This window comes from Vulpes lagopus, chromosome 23 (assembly GCF_018345385.1).
Source record: "Vulpes lagopus strain Blue_001 chromosome 23, ASM1834538v1, whole genome shotgun sequence".
Taxonomy (NCBI): Eukaryota; Metazoa; Chordata; class Mammalia; order Carnivora; family Canidae; genus Vulpes; species Vulpes lagopus.
In genome coordinates this window covers 7,938,391-7,962,620 of record NC_054846.1, presented here as the reverse complement: position 1 = coordinate 7,962,620, position 24,230 = coordinate 7,938,391, and the positions used below count along the sequence as shown (strand labels likewise).

General features: G+C 35.7%; 1 protein-coding gene across 16 annotated transcripts in view; it reads left to right on the top strand.

Moving 5' to 3' along the window:
- RAPGEF2 (Rap guanine nucleotide exchange factor 2) overlaps positions 1-24,230 on the top strand; it is a 240,832-nt gene that overhangs the window by 143,240 nt on the left and 73,362 nt on the right. For 2 of the 16 annotated variants that reach the window (XM_041738107.1, XM_041738106.1), the window contains exon 1: positions 3,945-9,877. The exons of 13 other annotated variants lie outside the window; for them this stretch is intronic. In XM_041738107.1, the coding sequence (XP_041594041.1) occupies positions 9,818-9,877 (60 nt within the window). In that variant the 5' untranslated portion in view covers positions 3,945-9,817. Of the gene's footprint in view, positions 1-3,944; positions 9,878-24,230 lie in introns of those variants that run through there. One more of the 16 variants, XM_041738108.1, reaches the window with a different exon arrangement.

Below are 24,230 nucleotides of genomic sequence, written 5' to 3'. Positions count from 1 at the left end.
TTATACATTCTTTCTTTTTTGGAGTAATTACTGTGTGTTAAGTATAAGAGATAAAGCACAATTTGTCATTAACAATATCAAATAGATTAAAAGCATGGTTCTTGGCTTCTAGCTAACCTACATTCCAGTTTGTGTTCAATAGTTCCCTTTTTATTCAATAAAAATGGAGGGATAATTAATAATTCATATGCTCATGTAAATATATTAATCATAAGGGAATATGTTACATGCCATATTAGTAATAAAAGTAATAATTGCTTTGAATTTGGAGTGTTGCTTTGTGAAATACTATAGTAGGGAGCCTACACTGAGTACCAGTGTGTAAGGACTTCACCTCTATAACTGAGCATTTCAGGATGAAGTATGGTATTTTCTTAAAATAGATTCTAGGAAATGAAATGAGCTTTGTTAAATCAGTTATTAAAATATGTTCCTTTTTCAAATAAATGGCATTGTAAAATCCCATTCTTGATGTTGGAATTTCTCATTGATTTACAGTGGGAAATTTAAATTGGGATTAAATTTAAAATTTACTCTGTTGTTTTTCTGCATGTGTCCCATCTCTTGGTATCTTTTAATTTTTCTCTCTGAACATGTACCATATAAATATTGGGCATATTTATTATGGATAGGTTACTATGTTAATTTTCCAATTATCAGTCAAAGGTAACATAAATAGTATGTTGTCAGGAACTTTTTTTGTTAAAGAAAGAAATAGCCTATACAGAAAACCCAAAAGGCTCCACCAAAAAGCTGCTAGAACTGAGAAATGAATTCAAATAAAAGATTACAAAATCATTCTTCAGACCTCTGTTGCATTTCTATACATTGATAATAAAGCAGCAGAAAGAAATTTTAAAAAAATCCCATTTACAATTGCAGCAAAATAATGGAATATTTAGGAATAAACCCTAACCAAAGAGGAGAAAGACTTATACACAGAAAACTATAAAACACTGGTGAAAGAAATTCAAGATGACCCAAAGAAATGGAAAGATAGTCCTTGTTCATGGATTGGAAGAACAAATACTGTTAAAACATCTGTATTACCCAAAGCAATCTACACATTCAACGCAATCTGTATCAAGATAACAACAGCATTTTCCACAGAACTAAAACAATCCTAAAATTTGTATAGGATCACAAAAGACCCTGAATAGCCAAAACAATCTTTAAAAAGGAAAGCAAAGCTGGAAGCATCACAATTCTGGACTTCAAGTTATATCACAAAACTGTGGTAATCAGAGCATTATGGTACTGGCACAAAAACAGACATATAGATCAATAGGACAGAACAGAAAACCCAAGGATACCCACAATTATATGGCCAATTAATCTTCAACAAAGCAGGAAAGAATATCCAGTGGTAAAAAGTCTCTTCACTAAATGGTGTTGGAAAACAGGACAGCAACATGCAAAAAAAGAAAGAAACAGGACCTCTTTCTTACACCGTACATAAAAATGAACTCAAAATGAATGAAAGAGCGCACTTGATGGGATGATGAGCACCGGGTGTTATACTGTATGTTGGCAAATCAAACTTCAATAAAATTTTTTAAAAAAGAAAGACCTTAATGTGAGACCTGAAATCATTAAAATCCTAGAAGGGAGTACAGAGAGTTAACTTCTCTGACATTAGTCATAGCAACTTTTTTCTAGAAAGGTTCTCCGAGGCAAGGAAACAAAAGCAAATGTAAACTATCGGGACTATATCAAAATAAAAAGCTTCTGCACAGCAAAGGACACAGTCAACAAAACTAAAAGGCAACATATGGAATGGGAGAAGATCTTTCCAAATGGCATATCTGATAAAGGGTTAGTATCCAAAATATGTAAAGAACTTTTAAAACTCAACACCCAAAAAATGAATAATCCAATTTAAAAAATGGGCAGAAGACATCATGAACAGACATTTTTCCAAGGAAGACATACAGATGGCAACAAGCTTGTGAAAAGATGCTCAACATCATTAATCATCAGGGAAATGCAATTCAATGGCTAACAACAATACGAGAAACAACAGGTGTTGATGAGCATGTGGAGAAAAGGGAACCCTCATGCGCTAGTGGTGGGAATGCAAACTGGCACAGCCACTCTAGAAAATACAATGGAGGTTCCTCAGAAAGTTAAAAATAGAACTACTTACTCTATGATCCAGCAATTGCCCTCCTACGTATTTCCCCCAAAGAATATAAAAACACCAATTCAGAGAGATTGATTGATGAATGTATAAAGAAGTAGTACATATGCATGATATATATATATATATACACACATACAGTGGAGTATTATTTAGCCATAAAAGAACGAAATCTTGCCATATGCAGTGACATGGATAGAATTAGAGAATATAATGCTACGTGAAATAGAGACAGACAAATGCTGTATGATTTCACTCATATGTGGAATTTAAGAAATAAAACAAATGAGGAAAGGAAAAAAAGAGAACATGAGAGAAAGAGAGAGAGAAACCAAGAAACAGACTTAACTATAGAGAACAAACTGATGGTTACCAGAGGAGAGGTAGGTTGAGGGGTGGGTGAAGCAGGTGATGGGGCTTTAGGAGTGCACTTGTCATATGGGCACCAGGTGATTAAAATAAAAATTAAAAAAAAAATAGAACTTGAGAAGAAAAAAGATTTCTTTGGTACCTATCTTTGAAGTATATCTGAGTGAAAGTTTTGCACTCTCAGCTAGGTCTTTCTGATACTAAGTGTTAATTGAACAGGTTCCTGGCATTTGTGAAACCTGTATATAAGTTCAACTCAGATAGTTTACTGAACAGTTATTACATGTCTGGCATTGTGTTGGTATCTTTCATGTATTTCATAATTAAATTATTTTTGATAATGAATCTGAAGTACCCTTTTTATTTGGTCAAAGTGAAAAAAAAATGTCTTTAGGAGGATGTGTGTGGAACACCTGTCTGAGGCATATCCAGGGATGGATAGAATAGATTATGTGAAATGTAGGATTGCGTTATGGTATAAAGAATCTTTAGAGAATCAGCTTTTCCTTTGAAATCATCATAGTACTAATGGGGGGTGTGTGAATATATTGGGTTTAGGAAGAGGAGAAAAACTTCTGACCATACCTCCTACAATAACTTTCTTTTGTGTCGGCTTAGTGCTCAATTGGTTTGGTGTATCCATAGAGAAAACAGCATTTTAAAATGTCGTTTCTTTGGTGAACAATAAGATATTAGGAATCAGATTTGTGAAATTTCATGTTTATACATATAAAAAAGTAAATTCTTCTATTATCTTCTCCCACAGATTCTCTCCAAGCCTCAGTAGTTTTACCTTTCAGGTAGGGGGAATAGGGAAGAAATCAATATATATAGTGGATAAGTGAAATTAATGATATTAGAAACCTGGAGGTCTATTTTATATTCTCCTAAACTACCAAATCTATAATTTTATACACTTTATTTTTCTATGAGAGATGAATAAATTATTCCTTGAGTTTGACCATGCTTAATTAAAATATTTGTAAAGCACATTGAGATCTATCAATAAACAGTATAGATATTATAATTAAGTATTATAAATGAATAAACATATTAATCCTAAATGTGGTTAATAACTACTGGGAACAGTCCTTTTTTCTCAACTTCATAGTAATTGAAAACCAAGTAGAACAGGTGGAAAAATATGAATACAATGATATTTTTCTTTTTATAAAGATTTTATTTTTTATTCATGAGAGACACAGAGAGAGAGAGAGAGAGAGGCAGAGACACAGGCAGAGGGAGAAGCAGTCTCCATGCAGGGAGCATGATGTGGGACTCGATCCCAGGTGTCTGGGATCACACCCTGGGCTGCAGGTGGTGCTAAACTGCTGAGCCACTTGGGCTGCCCTACAATGGTATTTTTAAAAAGGATTTTATTTATTCATGAGAAACACACAGAGAGAGGCAGAGACATAGGCAGAGGGAGAAGCAGGGTCCCTGTGGGGAGCCTGATGCAGTACTTGATCCCAGGGCCCCGGGATCACGCCCTGAGACAAAGGCAGACGCTCAACCACTGGGCCACCTGGGCGCCCTTGAATATAGTGGTATTAAATTTAGCATGGAAAGGCCTTGCATTAAGCAGTTTCCTGAACTATGAATATAATCTCTGTCTTTTGGATCAATGTTACTGATAATTTGGAAGTCATTAGATGTTCTTGACATGGAACAGAAGTTGTTACATGGTCCTTTTTCTATGTGCTCAATCTAGATGGTTAAGGAATGGAGCAGATAAAACCCAAATTAAGGCTACTTCAAGGTCAGTATAACATCTGTACTAATGGATTCTCTTAAATCTTCAGTTTATATTTCATTTCTTAAGTACTGTTTGGCATATTATAGCCTGGCATAATTGTGCTTCAGTGTACAAGGTAGGAGAGATAGTAAAATTTCAGTATTACAGTCATGAGTTTAAAGATATGTAGGTTGTAGGCACAGAGCCAGATTACGAGAGAAATCACACCAAGTCTCAGCACAGAAAAGCAGCGGTGCCTGAGGATGTGTGATTTTTCTGACATCACCTATCAGGTTCTCCCATTTAGTTGCCTTCTTGAGAGAAGTGACACATTTTCCCAGAGAGAGGCAAGCAATGGCAAACCTTCACATGTGAGGTCAGATACTATCAGCATGGGGGTAATTTGACTGAAACTTGTAGGAGACTTTTTGTCACATGGACATGTGGGACACGAGCTAGATGGATAGAAGTTGTAGAACTCGATTATTTAATTCTTAGATTGCCATTAATTTTGCATGTGTGTGTATGTGCATGTGGTGAAATATATACAACATTTAAATTTATCATTTTAACCATTTTTTAAGTATATGTAGTTCAGTGGTATTAAATTAATTCACATGGTTACACAACCATGGCCACGACTCATCTCCACAATTTTTTCATCCTCCCAAGCTGAAACTCCATGCTCATTAAACAGTAACTCCTTCTTACTCCCTTCCCCCCAGCCCCTGGCAACCACCATTCTCCTTTTGGTCTATGAATTTACTAGTCTAGGTACTTCATATAAATGGAATCCTATAGTGTTTGTCTTTTTGTGATTGGATAATTTTACGTAACATAGTGTGTTCCAGGTTTTTTCTTGTAACAGAATTGTATTTTCTTTTAAAGACCCAGTAATAATCCCATTGTAGGTATGTACTACATTTTTTTTTATACATTCATTTATAGATGGATGCTTGGCTTGCATTGCTTATACCTTTTGATACCATGTACTTCTTTAAAAAAATTTTTAGAGCAGTTACAGATTTACAACAAAATTGCAAGAAAGATACAGAGATTTTTCATACATCTCCTGTCCAACACATGCATAGCCTCCTCCACTATCAACATCACTTACCAGAATGGTACTTTTTAAACTCAATATGAACCTACATTGCCACATCACATTTACCCAAAGTCCACACTTTACCTTAGGGTTCACTTTTGATGTTGTATAGTCCATGAGTTTGGACAAATGTATGAAGACATATAGCCATCATTATAATATCATACCGAGTATTTTCTTTGTTCTAAAACTCTTATGTGCTCTACCTATTCAAAGACTGATCTTTTTATTGCCTCCATAGTTTTGCCTTTTCCAAAATGTCGTATAGTCGGAATCATACAGTGTTTAGCCTCTTCATGTTGGCTTCCTTTACTTAGTAATATGCATTTAAGTTTCCTCCATGTTTTTACATGATTTGATAGCTCATTTCTTTTTAGTGCTGAATAATATCCCATTGTCTTGATGTACTACCATGTATTTATCCATTCGCCTACTGAAGTGTATCTTAGTTTCTTTCACATTTTGGCAACTTTGAATAAAGTGGCTTTAAACATCTATGTGTAGGTTTTTGTGTAGACCTAAGTTTTTAAGTCCTTTGAGTAAATATCAAAGAGTGAGTAAATATCAAGGAGTGTGCTTGCTGGATCAGATGATGAGTATGTTTAGTTTCTTAAGAAACCACCACACTGACCTGTGACTGTACTGACCTGTGACTGTACCATTTGGCCTTCCTACCAGCAATGAGTGAAGTTCCCATTGCTCCACATCCTTATCAGCATTTGGCGTTGTCAGGGTTTTGAATTTTGACCATTCTAATAGGTATATGGTGGTATCTCACTGTTGTTTTAGTTTGCATTTCCCTGATGACTTATGATGTGGGACAGCTTTTCATATGCTTGTTTTCTATTCGTGTATCTTCTTTGGTGAGGTATCTTTTAAGATCTTTGGCCTATTCATCAAGCTTTTCTTACTCTTGGGTTTTAAGAGTTCTTTGTGTATTTTGGGTAAGAGTTCTTTATCAGATGTGTCTTTTGCAATTATTTATTCTCGATCTATGGCTTGTCTTCTAATTTTCTTAATATTGTCTTTTACAGAGCAGAAGTTGTTCATTTTAATGAATTCTAGTATGTTTTGGTGTTGTATCTAAAAAGGTATCACCATACCCAAGTTTATCTAGGTTTTCTCCTGTTATTTTGTAGGAGTTTTATAATTTTGCATATTACATTTAGGCCTGTGATAATTTTGAATTAGTTTTTGTGACAGATATAAAGTTCTGCATCTAGACTTATTTATTTATTGCATGTGGGTGTCCAGCTGTTCCGGCGTCATTTGTTGAAGAGACTATCTTTGCTGTATTGTGTTGCCCTTGCTCCTTTGTCAAAGATTAGCACCACTTACTTTTAATTCATTCATTTGTTTATGGTAAAAAAAGCATTTGGGATTTTGGTAAGAACTAGTTTATAAGATCAAACATGGTTTTGCTAATGTTTATTCCTGATCTCTGCAGAGATCATTCATTTAGAAAAGGCAAGAGCCTATGATGTGTACCATGCTATTTGCTGCACGTACACTGGCACACAACACACATGATGCCAGGCGTCACAGAGATTAGAGTGTAGCAGGGGAAGTGGACACTACTTAAATAATTTCATGATTAAATGTAAAACCAGAACTGTAATAAGCATTATACATAGGGAAGTGATACTCAGTATCGTAACTTTGAGGGTATTTCACTGGTATTTTTTAGGGGTGAAGTAAGACTCAATCAGGAAAGGGAGGGTGAAGGAATGTTCTAGGCAGAGGAAATAATGTGTAGATAGGCCTTTTTGCCCATTCTTGGAGACAAGAGCAGCCCAGGTGACCTAGGGGGCATGAGCATGGTATAACTCTTAAAAACATACAAATCTTGCAGACTATAATAAGGTATTTAGTCTGTATGCTGAGAGCAATGGGAAGCCATTGATGTGTTTTAATTGAAGAGAGGGCTCAATAGATTTGGTTGAAATGACCATATTTTAGTTTTTAAAAGATCTCAGGAGGAGTATGTTAAATGGATAGAGTGGATGAGGTTAAAATTGAATCCAGACAGTTGAGTAAAGAGAGTTTTGCGATTTTTATGGCAAAAAGTAATGAGTGGGATGATAGTGGCAGAAATGAAGAGAAATTTAAGTTTGAGAAAAGGTAGAGAGTTTAATTACTGGGATATTGTGATGGATTGGACATGGAGAAAGGTGTTAAGGATAATTCGTAGATATATAAATCGTACAACAGGACCATGATGGTCCTTCATTGAAGAAGTACATGGGATGAGGAAATGGTGGAAGCCAAAGCCGGTGATTCTTGAGAAATCTGGTTGTGAAAAGGGTTAGTGTGAACAGATTAGACTGTAGCCATTGGAAAATGTAGGATCTAAAGAAGGTTTCCATTCTTTGTTTTGTTTTTGAGATGTGAGAGACCTGAACATATTTAAAAGCCAGTTCAGAGAGAGATCTGCTAGTTGTGAGAGAGAGGTTGAATATGTGTGGGGTGTAAAAGGGTTAATGGATAATACAAGAAGTCTATGAATGGGCTATACTGAGGATGAGCAGGGAAAAGAATCCCAAATTGTCATGTGGAGAGACGGGTTGCCTTTAGATAATGAGGAGGGAGAAGAAAAGAGATTAGCATAGGTGCCGTGTTAAGACAAGAAACACAAATTAGCAAGCACTGACAATTCCAAAGTCAATTATTAAAGTTGCTCGATTTTCCATGTCTGTTTTCTATTATGTATACCATTTATAGACAGATCTGACTATGAAGAACTGACCAGTACCTCAGAGTGAAAATGTCCTTATTCCTTGTCACCTCTCATGCTGTCTTTCAAATAACCTGCTACGTCAGGTGCAATTAAGAGTTTATAGTGGAATGACATATCCTCATTAAATTTAAACTCTCTACCTCTAAAAGTTTGAATTGTTGTTTTTTTTTGAATTGTGAGTGTGTTGATTTTGATACTATTTGCAATGTGCTGTGTGCATATATATATGGGTGTTTGTGAAAATCACGTCTTTTAAATTTATATAAAGCTTGTTAAATGTGCATTTTGTAAATTTTTGATAGATACTTGCTTCCTGTAGCACAGTGATATTTGAGGGTGGGGAAGAGGTCCCATCCATTGTCTTATCTTCAAATTGGTGAAAAAATCATATTTTAGTTCAAAGCTGTTCAAGTAAGTCCTTGCTCCGTTTTCCCACCCTGTCTTCAGTGATATTATTTGGAGTCAGCAATCAATGGATTCCATCCCTCTGAGACTTGCTTAACCTACAGCCGCTGATATAATACAGGCAAGAGCTTGTTACTTTATCTGAATTGTCCATCGCTACCTTAATGAGTGAAATGGTTAAGTAGAGGAGGGGGCGAGTCTTAAGGAATGTGTGTACCATTTGAGCTGAATATTTCAGTGTATGTAGAGAGAGGGAGGGTGAGAGAGAAATCCACTTACATCACTAGAACTGCATTGAGTGTGAGCCTGGCAGGTTAAGAGACAGACTACAGTGTCTTGCTTTCTGCAGGAAGCAGCAATGCCGTTTGTTTCCTAAGAGGAATTTTTTATTTAGAAAAGGAAGCTTTCTCTCTACCCAGGAAATGGCTTTCCTTGTGCGTTGCTATGCCAACTGCCTGCAGCCATGGTCCTCCAAAGTAAGCACAATAATGTAATTATATTGGTGTATTGCATTCAGACTCATGATTCTCGAGATTGTGTGTGTGCATGTGCTGTGTTTCTGTTAGTGACTCTCTTGCTAGCAGTCATGCTTGTGTTGAGTGTGAGGGACAGACATCATTAAATTAAATGTCCATCAGTGTCATGCTGCTAAGATTAATTGTGCAAACTTGGTTAGTGGAGTGGGACAGAGATCACTGGTCACCACTCTGTCAGCATCATTAGCAGCTAGGGAGGAGGTCCCGATTCACATGCTCTGCCCTGATTTTTTCTTTCTTTCTTTTCCTTTTTTCTTTTTTTCCTGGTTGGAGGCGTCCGTATGTGTGATTGCAAATGAAGCAAGAGTATTAACAATGCTTGGCTGAATGCTAGAGACTGGTTCTCATACCACCCTGACTAATATAATTCTGTATTAAGCCTTTTTGAGGGGAGTCTGTGTGCAGTCAGCCATTTTAGCTTTTTTTTTTTTTTCTTCTTTTCTTTTGCTTCTTGTTCTTCAATCTCAGAAATGATCTTGTTCTCTTGGAAGACTGAGAGCTGTATAAGGTTTCCTCAGTCTTGTCACAGCCTGAGATGGTTAGAGTTTCAGTGTTATAAAAATGGAGACGAACACTGTTGTTCGGATTCCTTTTCTGGTCTACAAGTGTGAGGGGTTTTTTAAGCTTACCAGTAGTGACACTTTAAGCTGCAGCTTGGTTTCCTCCTCCTCTTTTTTTTTTTTCCCCCTTTTTCTTTTTTCTTTTAATTTAATGCTGTAGAGGGTGACTTGCCATCCATGAGAGATTGGTACATGATGTGTAAATTCAGTTCAGCATATGTTTCTTCATTATGAAACCACTAGCAGTCCCAGCTAACCATGGAGTTATGGGCCAGCAGGAGAAACATTCAGTAAGTATCGCAAATGCTGCTTGTGCTTCATCAGCACGTCATAGAGAATTGCTTTAAAATGGGAATTATTGCTGCTTCTGTTGAGGGAAAAGAGGTCTTTTAGAGGGTGTGATAGTCTACTTGGAGGCGGGAGGGTAAGTTCTGACTGGCTTGTGCTTCTAATTTTGTTGTGATTTTTAAAAATTTATAACCAGACCAACCATTCATTTAAGGGAAAATATCAGACAGCCGATTTTTATCGTCAGAAATTAGCACTTGACAATTCAGGTTTGACTTAATACTCAAGCAGTTTTTTTAAGAATGTTTTTTATAGTTGAATTTAATGAGAGATCATGGAAAGGGTTATTGGGAACAGGCGTCTGTGGTAAGGAATTCACATGTAGGTTGGAGGGAGGGCGGGAGAGCTTTGGGTATTGATTTGGTAATAAAACGTTTGGTGAGTGGGACTCATCTGACTTCTTAACATGCATTAATAGGTGATAAAAACAGAGGATAATTTTTTTAATGCCACAAGTATTGCTGCTTTCTAATTGATCCCATGAGTCAGCTATGCATTTGTCATGCCGAAATCCCACAGGCAGCTACTGCTGTTTGTAGGAAACACTCTTCTATGGCTAACACCAAGCCTGAGCCGCCTGTTTCAGGAATGGGAGTTCTCACGGTGCTACTTTTATGTCACCATGTTGGGAGTTTCCTGCCGTCACACAGATTCATGTGGTTTATCTCTCTACATTTTTTAAAATTCCCCAAATAAAAATGTATAAATTTAGGCGCCTATACAGGAGTCTAAGTATTTTTAAATTGCCTGTTTTTACACCCTATTATATAGCAAGCGTTCTGTTAGGGTATAGGAATTATCTTCTATGTGTTCTAAAAAGGATAAGGTGTTAAAATTGTGAAAATTGAGAAAAATCGCTAAGGCTTTATAGAGAGGAGGCCATGAATTAGGAATATTTAGCTGCTTAGGCTTATGAGTGTAGTTTGGTTTTGATAAATTAAATCCAAGATATTTTCTTAGATGAAGTGACCCTTATGGCACTATCTCACTTTTCCCGTGAACCGCAGGATGTTCTTAGGGCAGTAGCTGAGGTGGAAGCGTGCTATGATGCTGTGGGTAGAGCCCGGCCCCTGCGTAATGAGGTCCTAGTGGTACCTCACTAATTAAATCTCTTCAGGTCAGATCCAGGAAAAGACCGGCCTTCTACTCACTTACTTTCAGTAATAGAAAAGGTTGTTACAGAAGAGTTCCACTTTTGATTTTATTAGCAGGGCCTTTGAAATTAAACTCCTCTGTAGTCATGGTTTCTCCAGGTAAAAGTGAGAATATTACTTAAGACTACTTCAGGAGCCTTAGAAGGAAAGTTTAAACTGCAGGTTCCTTGTCTACCTTTTTCACATATCCTTTCTCAAAATGGAGGGAGGGAGTATTTAAATTAATAATATAATTTTAGTGAATGAATAAAATTGTTAAAATTATTTGCTAGTGGTGGTGGGGGAAGTATTACTAGATTTGTGACAACAAGAGCAGTTGGGATACCACCGAATAGTGCGTAAGCTACAGTACCTAGTATACTGTTCTGTAAGCATATTTGTTTCCTGACAAGTGCTTTATGTATATATTTTACTGAAATTTAGGGTAATGCTATAACAAAAGTAACCGTAGCCATAAAATAGCCTTGAATCAAGCAATCTCTAAAAAAAAATGTAAGTGGTATGTCCAGGATACTTTTACAAACTGAAGGACTGGGATTGGCCATCCCAGAGCACCACGTGTGGCAGCGCCGGCCTGTGGCGTCAGGATCTTGCCGTGTACTCATGGATGAGTTTTTGGTTATCTAGACTTTGCTGTGTAATGAGCAGGCTTTCAGATTTTAATGATTTACAAGGAGTTGAATAGGAGCATAATCACTCTGGCTCTCATCTAACAGGTGACTCAGTAAACTGTTGAGCAAAAATGAGTGAGAATGACCCTCTTCTGACTTGTGAGGCTTTATAAGACTGATGTCAGAGCTAATTTTAAATGAGGAAAATTTAGTAAATTGACAAAGACTTCTGTTTTTGCTTCTACAAAAGGTTGCAGCTTTTTATGTGGCTTTGCTTCCTTGACAATAGAAGTGAGCAAGAAACTAAAAAAGCAAAAACGTTAAATTGGGTGCTTTTAAAAGAGCTGTGATTGGGCACCAGTAGTAAACTCACTTATTCTGCTTTTTTCAGATCTTATGGGCTCCTATTCTTTATTTCTGGCTATTTCAGTGCATTTTCTCAGTTGCTGGCACATAGTAGGTACACAATAAATGCTGTTGAATTTCTCATTTAATTTTATTTTTGAATCAATGAAGTTTCATTTAACGCTCTAAACTAGTGAATTTCATATATTTTATTACATCTCCTCCCCACCCCAGCTCTATATAGTCAGTTGATAACACTGGGATGAATACCTGTATGTCACCAAAAATGTCCCAGCCTGGGCTGTATGTATTCTAGTCATCTAGTGCTTTCAGTTAGTCTTCAGAGAAATCTTCTAGTTTTGTGAATTTTGAAAAAAAATACATTTTAAAAATACGATAAAACTGTACTTTCTAAAAGACTACTGTTGAGCACGAGTTGTACTGACTGTGGATAGATATTTCATGAAAAGAAGTTTTCTAACCTCAGTAAATTGGGGAAACCTTTAGGATGGCATTACGGGTGTCATTACTCTGTTTACCAACTGTTTTTTTTAACCTGCCTCTCCCCTTTTTGCCTGCCGCAGGTTATCTAATGGGAAGGGTGTTCCTTGAGCGTTCTCTTGAAAATTCTGCACTCTAGGATGACTTTGAATCCTTGCAGATTTGAAAATGAATTGCTTAAAATCAACCAGCTTGATATTGTGAAACTGATAATCCCTTTTCCAGTTGGGCATTTTTCTAGGAATTACTGGAATATGTAGTGGGCTGTACTTAAAAATAGATGAAACCTCAGTCATGATTGAATAATAATTTTAAAAAGTGGTGTACCTAAGAAAACACTTTACTTAAATGTATGGACTAAGTCACAGTAGCTGTCCTTTATTGAGCACTTATTGTATGACAGGCACCGTATATTATCTGGCTTAATTATTATAACAACCTTCTAAAAAAAAAAAAAGATATATTGTCACCCTTTTAGAGATAATGAAACTGAGGCTTAGCAGGGTAAAAAATAATTTTTCCCAATAACTAGTAAGTGGTGGATCCATCATTGGAAGCCAGGTTTGTCTGGTTTCATAGCCCTGCTTCAGCCACAGACCTATACTACTTCTCCTTATGTAGCCAAATTTAGACTACATTAGATGTGTAGACTGCATAATTATGAGAGCTGGTATTAATCAGTGCAATCCATTACCTGAAAAAAATGCTTGCTTTTCTCCTGCTACTCTTTCCTGGTGTGTGTGACATTCCAAGCACTGGTAATGTAAAGAGCAACAGTATCGCAATCAAAATTATTGTATAAAACTTCCATAAAAGTAGTTTTAGAAAGCTGTTTATTGCTATGTACAATTTTGATGTTTCCTTGAAACTTGAATTGGGATGATCAGGAATAGATGCCATTTAGCACACTTCCTGCTTCTGTTTTTCTGTTTGGCCTTATCACACACATACCTTTTTTTGTTTTGCTGCTTAACTCTTTATACATAACCTTTGCACCTCAACTTCCACTGTTCTGTTTGTAGCTTGTGACAGCCCATCTTTGGCCACTTGTGCTCCATTGGAAGCACTGAGTCTGGCTCTTTCGTCTACCCTGTTTGTGCTTTAATGAGGTCTGCATCTGTCATGGAACCCAACTAGAATTCATGATCTCTTCTCTGAAGTCCATACTGGTCATGGCTTGTTTGTAGCCATAAATATGAATTTCATTATGTCATTAGCTTCTTAACCAAGAAGGAAATTAATGGAGCCTAACCATATGTCTAAATTCCTGTTGGGTCACTAAGGCCCTCACTAATTGACATTCTCTTCTTTATGAACATATTTTTCCCCCAATCATGACTTTTTTATTTAGGACAAGATGATCTGATTACAGACCCTTCAAATTCATTTTCTTTTCTCATTTCTCAACATGCAGTGCTCTTTTCTTGACTTTCACTTGCTCCTTGTCTCTCATGTTCATCTCTGCTTTCTCTGAATATTGATTGGCACCTAACATGCAATGCTTAATTTTGTTTATTCTTCTAACTGGTGCTTGTAATTGGTTTGGTATTTATAGTTAGATGAGAGATCATATCTTGAATGAATTCTCTCCCTGCCTTGTACCATGGTTTAGGGATAGAGTTGGAATTCAGAATTGTTAACTGTTAAAAGTGCAGTATATATATAGAGAAGAATAACAGGAAGTAAGTATAGGTTAGAAGAATGACATGTGAGGGTCCAGGGCAGGAAGATATAGGAGTATGTGAGGAATCAGAAGGTTAGGAAAATCAATGAAGTGTCATTGTTGGAATGGATTATATTAGAGAGTAGATCAAAACAGGTGATGGAGAGGAGGATTTTAGGATACCTGATAAATAGTGACTATAATTTGAAGATCCAGCAAAGGAGTGTACCTCGTTATCTTCTCCACCTCCCAAAGTACGTTTCCCCATCTTTAACCAGAATATATTTAAGAAAACTCAATTTTTAAGAAATTGTTTTTTTTCCTACCCTGACAATTTGACCTTGTCTGTAAACACTGAGTAGAGTATCTTTAATATAATTTGATTGATGCATTTTCCTTAGCAATGTAGAAAATAGCACTGATTAATTATAGATGTTAGGTTATGTGTCTTTTGAGTTAAGACTCCACCTTTTCTTTATCTGATCTTTTTTTTTTTCATCTATTATGACAGATACATTTCCTGAGATGAAATAAACTCATCTCTTGGGGAGGTTTTTCACTGTGCTAGCTCACAAAGAGGCCTGAGAGGGAGCAATATCCTATTGTTTTATTCAAGGACAAGGTCATCTTGCCTTGGAATTGGGCCAAGAAACCCTAGCAACAAATAATAGATCTTTTTACTCTGTTAGAAGTGAAGAAATCTATTTTAGAAACTTGGGGGAGTGTATTGCATACGCTACTTATATGTGTGAGATTGAGAAAAGTTCTGTCTCCTTGTGGAATATATTAAAGAAAAACTCTTACCTTTAGTCAAGAGAAGAACCATACTTCCCATCCTTGCTTTTAAATATTGTTTAATAATTTACTAGTGATCCATTTAAAATTAGACTTATAAAAATTAAATCAATTAAGATTAGTGAAAAAATGGTCATGTCACTATAAATATCCCTGAAACTTCTTCAGTCCATTTCCTTGATTTTATGTCTGACAACACTCTTAATATTTTATCCAGGTAATCTGTTTAAGAATTCCTCCAGAGTGATCATTTGGTTTTCTTCATTTTCCTGTATTAATAATAGTCATGTAAAATTATTTTTATTTAATTTAAATCCTTGATGAAGTACGTTTTAATGCTTACTTTATGTACTTAGTAAAAAGAAAAGGTTACTACTGTCACATCTGTGGCAGTTTTTTGTAAACTTTGAAAAACTTTGCCTATTTAGAACAAATAACCAGCTTATCATTATCCACATATTTTATTTAGATTATGGTTTAGTTATGAGCTCTTTTTTTTAAGAGATTTTATTTTTTTTGAACTTTATTTTTTTAATAGTAAATTTATTTTTTTATTGGTGTTCAATTTTTTAAAGAGATTTTAAAAACGAAAGAACATGAATGCCTGGATGTATATAGAGATTTGTGTGTGTGCGCATGCGCGTGTGTGTTTTAAATGAAAGTTTATAAATGTGTCCTCTAGGTCCCTGTTACTTTCCTGTTCTAGGATCTTTGGTCTCTCTACCTCCTTATTTTTCTTCATCATTAAGAAATTCAATTTATTTTTGAAGACCTGACATATGCTTGTATTTCCGTTTACAGTATTAAAATGCCAGTGCTATTAGTACTGACATAGGAGTTATGCAGGACTGGTTAAATACTGTGCCCATATTCTGGGAACATAGATAAGAAATGTGTACGAAAGCGTATAAGAGAACATAAATATACATTTATACTCTAAAGCTCATAAAGAAGTGATATAACAGATTACACTAAAAAAACAACAACACGTCCCTCTATGTTGTGCATCATACAGATCGTCCTTTTAAGCTCTTGATCCCTGCCCTTGCCTTTCTGTTAGTATAGAAACACTTTCACAAGATAGAACTAGTCAGTTGTCAACCTCTGCCATTTCTTCTTATTAATTGAACCTGTAGCATAGGCTTCTTATGTTAGTTTTGTTGTGTATATATAGTGTTGTGTATATATATATATATATAGTATGTGTATATGACATATAATAATTGTTCTTAATTAGTCTATGATATGGGTCATATATGCATAACTTACCAGTCAACCCCTTATCTCTGTTTCCTTTGTATGTTAAGTCACTATATAAATATTCCCCATGCACTTCGAATCTTTTCATTCCTTGTCCGTACACAGATCACACTGCATGCTCATTCCTTATAAAGCCTGTTCTCAGAGACATCTTAGTAATGGATTAACCTTATATTTGTTGATTGAAAAAGTAATAGTCTAGGGTCACTTCGGTGGCTCAGCGGTTGAGTGCCTGCCTTTGGCCCAGGGCATGATCCTGGAGTCCTGGGATCAAGTCCCACTTCAGGCTCCCTGCATGGAGCCTGCTTCTCCCTCTGCCTATGCCTCGGCCTCTCTCTCTCTCTCTGTGTCTCTCATGAATAAATAAATAAAATCTTTAAAAAGAAAAAGTAATAGTCTGAAAACATCTTGCAGATTAATGTACATATATTTTGTGAACTCTAGAGAAGTACATTATTGGTTTATATATTGAATTGATTATAAAATGAAATATATATATATATATGAGTGTATTTCATGCATATATATGTGTTTGTGTTAACACAATAATATAGTTAACCCATAATCTCATTTCCAATTTACATATATATAGAAAAAGCTAGAATTTTGACATTCTGCATGGTTTATTTTATTGATAAAAGCAACTTTAACTAGGGAACTTAAAAAATAGAGATTATGATAGGAATACCTTATAATGAATTATTTCCAGTAGGTCAACTTTTCACTAAGTTTAAATGCTAGTAAAGAACTTCATGACTTTCATAATGAAAGAAGACAAACCTGCCTGTAAAAAAAAAAAAAAAAAAAAGGCCATAGAATTGTAATCTTGATTGCCTCTCTTCTAGAGAAACAGAATGGGTTCGACTAGACGTTTCTAGTCTCAGAACTATTTTGAATAAATATGAAAGCACTTTTTTTCCCTCAGAAAATCAGAAAAAAATTGGAGTTAGTGGGAATATTGTGATGTGCAGTTTTTCTGGGTTTTATTGAACGGAGAAGTGCATAGCACTTTTTACTATTAGTGAAAAAGAAGATTGCTTGGGGCTATTAATAAGGATTGAGAAGAATTCACTGAGCATGTAGTGGCTGGGCAAGGGGCAGGGGGGGGCCAGGGGACGTGGACAGAATTTGAGTGATGAGTACAATTTACAACCTAGGTTTCCAGTGATTGAGATGTGAAAGCTGAAATTAACTTTTTCTTTATGGTTAATTAATCTCTTATTTACTTTTTTTTAATACCCTTTTCTTCATACTAAGTGGCAATTAAAAATAGGCATTTTGGGGATCCCTGGGTGGCGCAGCGGTTTGGCGCCTGCCTTTGGCCCAGGGCGCGACCTGGAGACCCGGGATCGAATCCCACATCAGGCTCCCTGTGCATGGAGCCTGCTTCTCCCTCCGCCTGTGTCTCTGCCTCTCTCTCTCTCTGTGACTATCATAAATAAAAAAAAATTTAAAAAAAATAGGCATTTTATGTTTGTATTATATTAATCTACAAAGTTTCCTATTCCTTGTTTGAATTAATTCTATTTATGGAAACAATCAAATGTCAAAATTATACTAGTTTAGAGATAACATTCACCTAAAAATAAAAATAAAGTTATTTTAGAAGGGGTACCCCCTGAATAGGTAAACTAATTTTTGATGCTTGCTTGCTTTGTGTTATTGTTATTCAGGTGGCACTTTAACCTGTGGCTTGTCTGCATTATTAGTTTTGTGCAAAACTTACCATTTAAAAAAAACACGTAACTTACATATTCTTTGAAAAGAAAGCAGGTAAAGACAAGGACATAAAAAGAATCACAGGTTTACCAGTCAGATAAAACTATTGGTAACATTTTAATACATATCTTCGTATTACAGACATGTTTGTATTATACCATAGTATAAAATCTGTAATAGTATTTGTTCTAGATTTCCCTTCCCCCCAAAATATATGTAGAAAAATGTATTTGAGGACAACTGATTTAAGAGACACTTTAACTATTATGAGACTTCTAAACTGCTTTGTCTACTTTACAGTTTTAAAGTTTGCAACATATTATATATTGCTCTACAACATACTATGTATTATATATAATTTACATTTTGAGGGAAAAGTTATTTAAGAGCTTCTTTAGTTAGTGTTAGGATTTCATCTCATATGGAAAAAATGCAACGTGATTTTAATAAAGTTTACTGTATTCATATCATTGTGTTTTTCTTGAAATTTGTGACAAATTGTAAGATACTGGAAGTCAATATTAAAATGTCTAAAGAAAAAAGAAGTGAAAAAAAAAGAAAAAAGAAGTGAGCTTTCAAATGGCTTAGCTAAAGAAAATATGTAAATACCTGTGACAACATTCTTGTCCTCTTCCCTTTCCATTGTGCATCATGTCTTTTATCATTGAAACCTTTTGTGTTTTTTTTTTTTTAACTTAAAGATTTTATTTATTTAATTCATGAGAGACCCAGAGAGAGAGGCAGAGATGTAGACAGAGGGAGAAGCGGGCTCCCTGCAGGGAGCCCGATGTGGGACTCCATCCCAGGACCCCTAGGTCATGCCCTGAGCCAAAGGTAGACGCTCAACCACTGAACCACCTAGGTGCCCCCCACTCATGTTCCTTTTAGTTGGGCATATTCCCAGATTTCTTTACCCTTCATTATCCTGTTTTCTTATTGTCTCCGTGAAAAAAAATTAGCAACTTAGTATAAATAAGATTTAAAGCCTGCATGTTGAAGAACAAATATCCAAAAGTTGACAGTAGTGATATTAAATGAAAACTTACTTTGCCCTAGAAAAAGAGATATGGATAAGTTAAATGTCTCTCAGGCTTTTTTCTTAGAGCAAGACTTCTTAAGCTCTCTCTTTGAATAGAAGAAGAGAATATAGATTGTAGTTCTCAAGTAATAGAAGTGTTTTCAGCATTAACTGAATAAAAAATGTCAAAATAAGAAAACTGAATGTTTTCTTGTGGGTTTTTATCCAGATTTCTCAAAAAGAGATTTAAAAATATGGTTTGAAAACTTTGTGTCTGGCTGCCTATATTTAAATGCTTGGTTGAGCAGTATTGACAAAAAATACATAGGAGTGCACAAGCAGGAATGTCATGTATAATTTGAGTAGTCTACAAAGAAGGAAATAAGACTTGAGCTGTGCCACTAATAAGGTCAAGAGATAAGCAAGATGTGAAGAAAAGAGGAAATGGGTGGAATTTTTGCAAGGCAAACAGAATGAGCTAAAAGCACTGAATCAAGTGTTCGTGTATAGTCAAGGAACAGTGATATAGATCAGCTTGGTGAGGTGGAGGGGCAGCTGGAGGTGTACAGGCTGATAAGAGAGAACCCTTTGAATGTCAGGTCGAAGAGTTTTGGGCCAGTGCTGTAGATTGAGGAAATAATTAGAAAGCCATTAACAGTAGAATATAGTGAAAAGTGTAATGTGGCCAGGGTACCACCTGGGATTGTAATGTTCATGAGTTAAGTTTCTGAAGTACAAGCTTTGCTTTAGGTCTTTCTTGAGGGTAGCTAGTAGTCAAAGCATTTCTATCAATCTGGACATAGTTGACTAATCATTTCTTCTAATTATATTAGGTGAGCAGGTGGGATGGATCAAGAATTCCCTAGGATTATTTTCTTTAAAAATTTGTGTGTATTTTAGTGAAAATGTAATTTTTCATCACATCTAAGACACCATTGACTAACCCATCTTATTTTAAATAACCCAGTATTTTCTTTTCATTGATTTTAGGATGGATCTCAATTTCAAAACTGTTAAAATAAAAAAGAAATTGTATATCTTAGAATCAGTGAAATATGATATTAGCATAATACTTAGTATAATTGTGTTTAACATTTGTATATTACAATAATAGTGTACATATAGTTGTGGAACTAGATACACAAAATCACTGGTTTTAGGAAAATGTATTCTGTATTTGGTTTTGGTTATTTGTAAGACTGCACTTCTGTCTTAGAGTTGCTCACAGAAGAGCAGCAGGAGAGGCATCTGTTGACGTGTGCATTAGTGTTATGTATGGGGCCCAGTGGAGGAATATACAAGGGGCAGCAGGAGCCCACCAGGTGAATATGAATAGATTTAAGGAATAAGGGCATTTCAGGCAGGCAGATTTTGAAGGTTTTAAGCAGCAGGTCAGAGTCATATGATAGAAGAACTTAGAAGCCTGAGTTGAAATGAGGTTGAAGATGCCCTGCTCCCATAATGGTTTCTATGTTGTAATCTTGTAATTGATAGGATGCTATATTTTCTATCTAAAGGAAACTAAATCCTGAAATATATTAAAAATAACCATCCTAGCGATCTACAGGAGCTCTTAGAACTTAGCTATGAATGGGAGAAGGGAGATCTCACTTAGGTTTCTAGGAATAGTTTCACTTTCTATCTATAAAAATAACACAGTTGGGGAAATAATTTGTACATGAAATAATGAAAACACTAACCAGTTGTAACCTTTGTGAAGGAAGTTACACAGAGAGAAGGCATTAGTAAGAACTGTAGCCTAGTGGGTAGAGGAGGGCTCCAGAGCCAGGAACTTGGATTTCTATTCTGGCTTCACCACTCACTAGCTATGTGAGTCTAGCTAATTTGTTTAGCTTCCCCCTTACACCGATTTCATTTGTAAAATGGAGATGGTATGGTTGTGTGAAGATTAAACAAGATAAAACCTATAAAGTGCTTAGAGCAATGAATGGCCCATAATAAGCACAGTTCCTATGTTTTTTTTTTGACAATGGCCATTTATCCTTCATTATGCGGAGGAGGTAAGGAAAATTAAATCTGTCATGCAAGTGGATCAGAGACTATGTGTTAGGTTTTCTCTTTGCTTGGATGACATGTCTTAATGTTGATTCACTTTTCTTCCTCTGCAGTTCCATACTCAGCAAGCAATCTTCTGTTCACTAATCTAGTATTAGAGTAAAAAGTAACAGTCATAATGTCATTAGCTAAAAGTAAGGCTTCCTATGTTCTAGGCAATGGTCAAAACTCTGTTAATATATTATCTCATTTAATCCTCACAACCATGCAAGTATATTGTCTTCTTTTTTTTTTAATTTCTTTCTATTTTTTTTTAAATTTATGATAGTCACAGAGAGAGAGAGAGGCAGAGACACAGGCAGAGGGAGAAGCAGGCTCCATGTACCGGGAGCCCGACGTGGGATTTGATCCCGGGTCTCCAGGATCGCGCCCTGGGCCAAAGGCAGGCGCCAAACCACTGCGCCACCCAGGGATCCCTATTGTCTTCTTTTATAACTCAAAGAAATCAAGGCATAGAGAAGTAAAGTAACTTTTCCAAAGTGATACAGCTAATAGGAGTGCAGCCAGTGGAAGTCTTTTCATGTACAGGTGTGCATACATATGCATGCACACGTGCACACACACACACACACACACACACACACACACCTGTGCACATGAAGATCTATTTTTGGAAGCTGCATGAGGGCACTAAACTTGGCTTCTAGTACTTTGTTGCAAGGATGGCCCAATTCCTTGTTTTCTATGTATCCTGTGGATTATAATTCTCATCAGAAAGTTGGAGAACAGTTTGTTTCTTCCCCCTACATTAAGACTTTCTCTAGCGTAAGTTTTAAAGGGATTTCATACAGATGTGTAGTCATTACCATCCCTACCATAAAATATAGAGTAACTTTACCTTGATCTTCAAGGAAATAAAATAAATGCATTTTATTCCCCTTGAACTGTGGCTAGAATTATAAGAGTATAATTTTGTATTGAAGAATTTCTCTCTTTATGTGGAAGTTTTCTATTGTTAATTCAACCTTTTTTGGGTCCCCACACATATTTGAGATTTCCCATCCGTATGGTCCTTCAGAGGTCTTTCATATTACCCTATATTTTTATACATAAGAATGCTGGGTTTTTTTGTTTTTTTTACTTATTGTTTGGGTGATGTTTGCCCTCTTAATTTGTTTCTAGTGAGATAAGTAATTTACAAGGAGCTAATTTTAGCATTTAGCCAAATGAGGTAGTTTTTTCAGCCACACAGATTTAGCAACATTGTCTTAGCCATTTAAAATACAGATAAATGAATCATAGGTCCATCTTTGTCACAATTTTGACATATCTTTAATCTCCGTTCCTATAACACATATTCTTGAGACTGTGCAATGTAATACACCTCTTAGAAAGCTGTGTGAAAATATACTTTAACCTGGCCACAACAGTGACCCGAGTGAGATCCAATGATTACGGACTCCATTGCGTTAAGAAGTCTTGGCAGTGCTAATGGCCCTAGGTTCAGTCTCCATTTTCCTTTAAATAGGATGGTGGGTGGGGCATTGTAGCAGGCAGGATTAGAGAACATCCATCAAGGTGTTGTATGTATGTATCAAGAACTGCCTCTGGATATACATTATTTCTTTTCTCTGTTTTGTTTGCTCCCCTAAGTACTATCCAAAGATGCTGTAGAAGAAGGTATTGCCTTCAATTGGTTTATAATAAACTTAATGGGTAGCTTTGAGTGTTACCCTGAACCTGAGGCCAAACAGGATGCATACTGAAATGTCATAGTGTAGCAAAGCTCACTAACAGCGCTCATTGCATATCGTTTTCCCATACTTAATGGATATTTATAGCAAAATACCTATTTCAGCTGTGAACCTTTTCCCATAGTAATAGGAAAGAACTATTCCAAGTAGGTTTTTGTGTAGCTGAACAATAAAATGCTTTATGTACAAGGACCTTGCTTTGAGTCCTTGCTCTGATGCTTACTAGCTGCACACTGTTAAGCAAGTCATTTAACTTCTTGAAGTTTCTGTTTTCTCATTTCGAAGTGAAGATCATGATGCCAATACTGGTCTCTCTCTACCTTGTTATGAAGATTATTAATGATTATAGTAATAGTTACTATTATTTTACTAAGTACATATATTATTTTCTTCATCAAAATAATACTAGGAGTGAAGTAAGAATCTGCGTTATTGGTGAAAAACTTGAGGTTTAAAAAATATAAAAAGTTAATATTTTCAGAATCAGACTCGAAAGCCTCTGTCAGTTATTGATGTTAGATTATAATGCTCTAAAATCATTTGTTTGTAGGTTGGAACCCTACCTTTTCTTAGTAGCTAGCTGTGTGGCATTAGGCAGATTAGTTAAATGTTCTGAACCATTTTTCCTAGTCTGTAAAGTGCTCTTAATGATGCCTACTTCATAGGTTTTTTTTGGTCAAGATTACATATGTGGCACAGGGTCTGGCATCTAGTGGCATCCATGAGTTTGATTCCTACTTTTCCAGCCAGAAAATTTCCCTTTTCTTGGTTTTTAAATAGAATGTTGACAGTGATGCAGAGATTTATCTTTCTTTATCTTGTTTTAAGTTCATAGAACATGAGTCTCTGTTGGACATCTTAGATCGATTATGATTTGCTTTAAGATCCTCCATTAACTACTTTTTACAGATGGGAACTGGTTTTCAAAATAGCTCATAAAAGATCATAGCTGCTATGAAAAATTCCTGTTAAATTTTCCCTACTTTAAAATTTTTCCCCACTTATTAAGTGATTTTGTGCAAGTAGAGCTGCTTAGTAAGACCTGTCTTTGTAGTCATTTCGTGTGTGTGTGTGTGTGTGTGTTTGCAAGGAGGTATTTTTAGATAGTTTAGCTGAACAGCAATCTGACGTCTTTAGAGGAGACATCAGTTCATTATGTGGATACAAATTCTATGCTTTCAGCTTTTATACACCAAGTCTTAATTTAAATCTGTTCTTCTTGCCTTTTCTAACGAAAGAGACTATATCATGGTATGTATTCTATTCCTTCCTAAGGTTGGCCTTTCTAGTTAACCTTTGCTTAGAGAAATGATCAAGGTAGAAATGCCTTTATTTTGCTCACAACTTAATATAGATAGAAGCATGGAATTTTGGGTCATATTTAAATATGCTATTATACATTATGCTACACAGTGTTTTTCTATTGTGATGTGATTCAGGGGATTTAAAATAGTCATTA